This window comes from Corvus brachyrhynchos, unplaced genomic scaffold (assembly GCF_000691975.1).
Source record: "Corvus brachyrhynchos isolate BGI_N302 unplaced genomic scaffold, ASM69197v1 scaffold46, whole genome shotgun sequence".
Lineage (NCBI taxonomy): Eukaryota > Metazoa > Chordata > Aves > Passeriformes > Corvidae > Corvus > Corvus brachyrhynchos.
In genome coordinates, this window is record NW_008238838.1 from 1,756,454 (window position 1) to 1,763,395 (window position 6,942).

Consider the following 6,942-nt stretch of genomic DNA (forward strand, 5'->3'; position numbering starts at 1 on the left):
TGGAGATACCCTCACCTCTGCTCCCCTTCCCCAGGACCGGGCCCGCGGTGGTGCTGGCATCATGCCCTCCTCGAAGGAGCAGCGCTGGGGGGCCGGGAAGCTCCCGGGGAAGCACCAGGGGAGACCCCGGCAGCACAGCTGGCGGGTGCTGGCCGAGAGGAACCAGAGCGTGGCCCCCGTGGTCGTCTGGGTGGAGAATGCGCCGGGACAGCCGGAGCAAAGCCCGGCCTTCGTGAGTGCACCGAGGGCACCATCTGCCAGGGCATCTCTGACCCCTCAATGTGCCAGTAAAACCCCAGGGGGGAACAGAGCCAAAAGCGATCTTTTTCACAGCCTGAAGGCAGCCAGGAACATGTCTCCTAAAAATAATAATTAATTTTAATGTGATTTAGTGGGGTCAGAACTGTGATGCCTGTGTAGTCCGGCCTCCCCTTTGCACAAGCCCACAACATCTCTCCAAGTTGATCACCCTGCAGAAAATTGTATTTTTTTGAGGAGAAATGCATCAGTTATAAACATCAGCCAGGTGGGGAACGCAGCCAGTGCTGCTTCTCGCTTTCCCACTCATCCCTAAAGGATGTCAGGGAGTTGAGATTTTATTCTGTGTTGCTGATTAAAAAAAATAATAAATTGAGTGTTTCAGTGTCAGGATCTCTCCAAGTTGATCACCCTCCAGAAAATTGTATTTTTTTGAGGAGAAATGCATCAGTTATAAACATCAGCCAGGTGGGGAACGCAGCCAGTGCTGCTTCTCGCTTTCCCACTCATCCCTAAAGGATGTCAGGGAGTTGAGATTTTATTCTGTGTTGCTGATTAAAAAAAATAATAAATTGAGTGTTTCAGTGTCAGGAGCCAATCCCCACTGTACCCCATTAGAAACATTAAGGAAATCTTCATGGATGCTTATCTCAGGGTTTTCTACTTTGAGGGTTATTCTAAGAGGACTAAAAGTGCATTAAATATTGGATGATGAGTTCAGTCCCCTGTAATTAATGTCTGAACATTACAGAAGCTCCTGTCCTTCTGAGATGATTTATTTCTATATTGTAATTTAAATCCTGAAAGGTTGAGATAATTTATGGAAATCAATCATGTCCATATTCCACAGAACTTCCATCTTGGCACTGTGAAACTTCTGGGGGAGCTAAACTTTTCATAACAGCTTCAGGGGGCCTGGATGCTCCTGGGCCTCCATCATGTGAGGCTTCCAGAGGTGAATGAAGCTGCCCAGGGTTATCTGAGCTTATTTAATACATTTTTAATTAATACACAGTAATGCCTCGTGCATCAGAGTTGCTGCTGAGGGAGGTTGGGCAGTGAGTGAGCTGGCACTGGGCAGTTCCCTGGAGCACTGTCTTGGTTTCATCCATAGCATAGTGTGGATTTCTCCCCATCTTGGAGTTTTCTTGGGCTGTGCTGACCCTGCTGTTCCAAGTTCATCTTTGGCCTCGCCCCTTTCCTCCATCCCTTCAGTCTCTGGTTTCTCTTGCTGTGGTGGCAGCCAGGAGAGCAATGCTGTTTTAATTTAAGCCATGGTGGTGTTGCAGAGTTGCTTGGCAGAATCACAAGGAGAATAAAATGGGATTTTTGGGGTTTTTCAGGTCATTGCTCTTAATCTTTCACTTCAGATGGTAAAGACATTCCGGAGCAGTGCTGTGCTCTGTGAACTGCTTCCCTGATGTGCTTCCAGCCTTGCAGAACGTTAACAGGGTGAGGGGCTGGCCTGTTCCTTTTGGATCCAGGCTTTGGATGTATGAGCATCCTTTCATGGGAGCAGGAGCTGGGAGCTGCTCTGTGAGTGTCCTTTTTCTTTCCTTCCCTGTGTGTTGCAGAGAGGCAGAGGTGTGCGTGCTCCGTATCACTAGCCAGACACAATCCAGCCCATAATAACCCAGTGTCCAAGCTGTTACTCCACATATTTTGAAACAAAACATGAAGTTTGCTCTGGGTGCTGCTTGTCTGCGTGGTCGCTCCAGCTGTGGGAAAGAGGGATACAGGGATGCAAACTGCTCTGATGCTACAGCGTAATAAAAACCTGGTGAACTCTGCTTCCACCTCTCTCAGGCTTCAGCATTCCGGGTGGAGGAGGAGCTGAAGGAGCAGCAGCGGAAGAAGGCAGCCAGCCTGAGGAGATTCCAGGGCGAGGTGAGGCAGCGGGTGAACCGGCAGGTCAGGATGCGCCGGAGGCAGGAGCTGCAGAAGGCCTTTGAAGCAGTAAGTGAGGCTCTGTCAGGAGAAACTCCTCCAAACCCAACATTAACTGGGAAAAATCCAAACGCTGGAGCTTAAGGCAAGGGGTTAATGAGAAAAAGTGAGAAAATCGGAGGTTCCAGACCCTGTGATGGCAAACAGTGTCCAGGCAGGCTGGGTCAATGCCACACTTTGGCTGGTGCTGGAGGTGCTTTGAAGCCTCCACAGGGAAAGGTTGCTGGGTCCCTCAGGCAACAGCAGAACAGAGTCCTGAAGCTCTCTGCGGAATTGCCTGGAGTTAAAAAAACAGCCAGGCAGGAGCTGGGAGTGATGTGGATGTCTCCTGGCTGCATTTGTCTCCTGACAGCTTTTCTGCTGTCTCTTTTCCCATCCCTTTTCCAGAGCAGCCAAGTAGTTTTCAAGCAACGCTTTCCCTCTGTCTCCACATTCCCTTTTCCCCCATGGGCTTGTTTTGGATTATCCCGTGAATATATTTAATCCTTTCTACTCTCAAACAAGTGCTGGGGAGACTTGCCAGGATCTGACTGTGGCAGAAAAGAGAATGCACTGAGATGTCACCAGCTTTGGCCACCCTTGGGCTGTTTGGGCTGTTTCCATGGCTGACTAGGGATGTCCTCATGTAACTCTGCCAGCTCCAAGTGGGAAGCCCGCAAATACCCTCAGCCCCAAAGAGCCTGATGGTTCTTTGTATTCTCTCAGCACGGAGAGCCAAAACCTCCCTCCCAAGAAATTTCACCCAAGGGTGGTGAAATGTTACCACTGTTGACATCTTGCCGGGTCACGGTTGGAGATCCCACATGGCTTTTTCCTGGCAGGCAGAGAGGGAGAGCTGCGTTGCTGTGCAGTACTCGACCCCCTGGAAGAACACGTGCCTGTTCCAGAGTCTCCCTGCTCCCACCATCATTCCAGCCCAGCTGGAAGAGAAGCATGGTGAGCCATTCCAGCAACAAGCTGCCGAGGTGAGCCGTGGCCCTCCTGCCTTTCCATCGCTGCTTCGGCATTTTGGATCCTCAGCGTTTGAAATGAGGAACTGGCAATGTTTCCTTTTTTCTTCTACAGCACATCCCAAATATTTGGGTCTAGATATTGAGTGGAATGTTAGCTCGCGTTGTCACCCTGAATGTTGTGCTGCTCCCGAGAGCATCCAGCTGCGTGGCTCGTGCAGGATGCTGTCGCTGAAGTGGTCTGGCTGCTCGCAGGCGCGGTGTTTTCCCAGCCATGTCCTGGCGCAGAGGTGGCACTAGGTGGTGCCAGCTCATTGCAGCTTGTCTCGTGCAGACCAAAATCTGGGAAAACCTGCCTTCAGGACTGTTTAAGCTTTTTATTATTTTTTTTAATAGTGATATTTATGGTGCATTTGGTGATTTAGAAAGCCTGTGTGCTCGCCTAGGAGCTGGAGTTATTCCAATTGAAGTACCTTGGGCTGGAAAATCACTTCTGGGTAGATGCCAAGCAGGAAAATTTGGGACCTGGCATCTCAGCAACATTTTTTGGGAGCAGATGAGTTGCCTGGATCAGGGTTTCAGTACCACGGGGCAGCTCTGAAAGACCCCTGGCTGATTGTGTGTTGGGTCGTGCTGCCTTGGTTGAGCTCCTTGGCTGGAGCAGACTGATTGGGAGATCTCTCCGTGCAGCTGAACTTGTCCTGTCTTTTCTTTGCCTTCCCTCTGGGCACAGCTCAGCAGGGCTGTGAAGCAGGTTCGGCGCAGGCTGGCGTCCCGCAGGACCAGGACTGTGTTCCCCGGCGCCTGGAGGCTGGAGGTGAGCCAGGGCTGCCTGGGGTGAGGGCAGAGAAACCACCCTGCAAACTGCTGAAGGTTTGGCTCTTATAAATTGTGCTTTCCTGACTCACCTCAGGGGTAACCCATTTCGGAGAAGGCAGCAGGATAAAGTGTGTGAAAACATCTCTGAGATGAACTCAAGAATGCAAAAAAGACTTTTAAAGGTTGAGATTGTGATCTGGGTATCTAGGAGGAATGTGATGACCAGCCCTCCCTTCAGGTGCCTTTATTTCTTCAAACCTCAACAACTCTTTCCATTGCTTCAATCCCTTGTTTTGTGTGGGTGGCAAAGATCTGGAGGGTTTTCCTTACCTGGGGCTGGCTTCTGCTATGAATGGTTGGCAGGCAGCTGCTTTCCTTAAATCAGTGCATGGAAGGAGGTCAGTCCCACCTTTTGCTCTGCTGAATTTCATTCTGATTTTGCTCCTCCAGTTCTCAAGAACACCTTTGTGTTGTAGCTATTATCCCAGTCTCTATGCCAAGACCTTTGTTAAACTGACGTCCTTTGGAGAACACCAGCAGCAACCCAGCCTGGTGTTTTGTCTTACTGCCTCTGCAGCCAGTTTCCTGCCCATCCTGTACATCTTCATTCCCTTCTCTTTTTCAGGTTCACCAAAGGTGAAGTAGATCTTGGCTGATTATCTAGAAACTACCCTTTATAGAAGGGCTGGTCTGGCTCTTCCTCTTCTGTGTACTCTTGGATTTCTGATGAAGTCAGTCAGCTCTGCAAGTAGGACTCAGAGAAACACAATAATTATGGGTTCAAAAACCTCGTTACCTGTTCCCAGTACCAAACACCCCTCTTGTTTGAGCCCTCAGTGCATTCAGTGAGATGGGCTGATTTATGACCTCACATAAATAATGGAGCCACTGCCCAGGTGAGGCAGAGGCTTACAGGAGATATGTGGGAGTCCTGGGCAAGTCATCCACAGCAGTGAGAAACACTGGGAGGGGTTTGGGGCCATCCTCCCACCCCAGCCTTACTGCAGCTACAGTTAATCTGCATAAGGAAGTTTAACAGCTTCCCTGGGTGATTTATTCTGGGACAAATATATTGATTTATTGCATTGCCCTGTTTTATTAGTCCATGATATATGAGGAGAAAAAAGCTCCAATATTAATCTGAATCTCTCCCTGTATGAAGATTTGGCATGTTCCCAGGCTGGCAGGACAGCAGGGTGTTCCCTTCTCTTCAGGTACAAAAGGCTGCCACAGACATAACCGTGGACTTAACCCCCTTGGTAGTGCTGCCTCTGCTTTTGTGCTCCCTGGATTTCCTTGTGCTGTGTATTCCAGCCCATTTCTTTGGTTTGAACCCACGGGTTTTTCAGCCAGTACTTCCACAGTGCAAGTGGGGTCAGTAGCTTAATCAAGATGCTTCTTTCTTCCTTCATCCAGGCTGATAATGAAATCAAAGAGCAGAGCCCACCTGGTTCTTACCCTATTTCTGTGCAATGAACTCCTGAGACCAAATCTGGGCCATGTTTTTAATCAGTTTTGCACATCCCACATCAGACTTCCATCTAACAGGTTTTGCTTTACCCCAGACTTGAATTAGGCCACGTCAAGAGCTCAGCTGAACCCCAGAGTCTTCAGCTGCTCTTTGCCTGAGGCCTCTTCCTTCTGTTGTAGGAGACATTCATCTTGGGCTGACCTGACTCGCTCTTGACAAATTTATGCTGGTTGCTGCTTATCTTGTTTTCTCGTGGCTTACAGGCAGTTTGCAAGGTGATTTCCTCTTGTTTTTTCAAAAGTCACAGTTAAGCTCTTGAGGCTAAAATCTTCTATTTGGTATTTCCTTTCCCCCTTCTTTAAATAAAGAAAGACACTCCTTGTGCCCTTTTCTGATAATCTGGACCTCCATAGGTTTCAGGGAGCTGTTTGCACCTTAGCTGCTGCTCCTGGCAGCTGCCCAGGGCAGGTCCATCCCGCTTAAAAACCTCAGCTTCTAGGAATAACCTGACTTTTTCTTCCCAGTAATAGTGCCAGCGTTTTTCTCCCTGCTGCTGCTAGCTCAAAGCAAGCCTTTGGCTGAAATAGTTTTTTTTCTTTCAGTCCTGTTTTCTGCATTTTTCTTCTTTTTCCTTTTTCCCTGTAAAGTGTTGCATTCCCCACAATCAATAATTAATGTTCCTAAAATTGTTGCTCTCTCTCTCCCCTCAAGATTTCTTTTGAGGTCAAAAGCATCCAAAGAGTTAATTGCCTGCTTTCCCAAGCAGATACCGAAATGGTAATTGCCTGGAAATGACCTGTCCGGGGTTCCAGCTCATCCTGTTCACTGAGTCTTTGTCTTCAGGGTTTGGTGGACTGCTGTAGCTCCCCAGCATGGCAGCACCCAAATTCCTTTCCCCAAGGTCTCATTCCACAAAGTTGGTGGTGTTTTTCCACAGTTTCGTGTCTTTCTACCTTCAGTGCTCCAGAGCAACCTTCCAAAGCAGTAACCCTTCCCCTCTATTCCCTTATCCTCACCGAAGCAGCTATTCTGTCATGTCTGTCATAATGGGGTTGATGGAGTAATTCCTGTGCTTATCAAATAATTCCATGTTCAGACTGACTCCAGGCTGTTCTCTGTCCTTCCCAAACAGCAGCAGAGCCATATCAAGGAGTTCTTGGCATGGTCTGTTCTCCTATGGATCCATCCTTTCCCTCTGTCAGCAGTCCTGCTCTTCCTTTCCCACCATGCTGAAGAAAAAAAAAAAAAAGCAAGGGAAAAAAATTTATCCTGGCTTCAAGCTTGCTTCTGGCATTTTGATTCTTTAGTTTGTAGGAAACAATCTGCTGCCTCTCAAAATATTGTGGATTGCCACTGGGGAGCCTGCCCACTTCCCATCTGAAGGAGTGCGCTCTGCACTCGAGTGTCACTCAGAGATCCCAGCTCCTTGCCACTGTGAAACAGTGCCTGGAGAGGTTTTTGCCTTGCCTCCCCTTCACCCCACACGTCTGTCCCTCT

General features: G+C 48.8%; 1 protein-coding gene and 1 long non-coding RNA gene across 6 annotated transcripts in view; both read left to right on the forward strand.

Moving 5' to 3' along the window:
• Positions 1-8: 8 nt before the first annotated feature.
• Positions 9-6,942, forward strand: part of CCDC15 (coiled-coil domain containing 15) — a 13,592-nt gene continuing 6,658 nt past the window's right edge. For 3 of the 5 annotated variants that reach the window (XR_001863357.1, XR_001863356.1, XM_017738491.1), the window contains exons 1-4: positions 9-232; positions 2,065-2,214; positions 3,027-3,170; positions 3,889-3,972. Coding sequence is in view for 3 of the 5 variants with exons in the window: in XM_017738491.1 (XP_017593980.1) it covers positions 62-232; positions 2,065-2,214; positions 3,027-3,170; positions 3,889-3,972 (549 nt within the window). In the remaining 2 variants the exon portion in view is untranslated. The remainder of the gene's footprint in view (positions 233-2,064; positions 2,215-3,026; positions 3,171-3,888; positions 3,973-6,942) is intronic. The other 2 variants (XM_017738490.1, XM_017738492.1) reach the window with 1 other exon arrangement.
• Positions 5,243-6,942, forward strand: part of LOC108447695 — a 1,919-nt gene continuing 219 nt past the window's right edge. The window contains exons 1-2 of the long non-coding RNA XR_001863359.1: positions 5,243-5,253; positions 5,709-5,720. This is a non-coding gene — a long non-coding RNA (uncharacterized LOC108447695). The remainder of the gene's footprint in view (positions 5,254-5,708; positions 5,721-6,942) is intronic.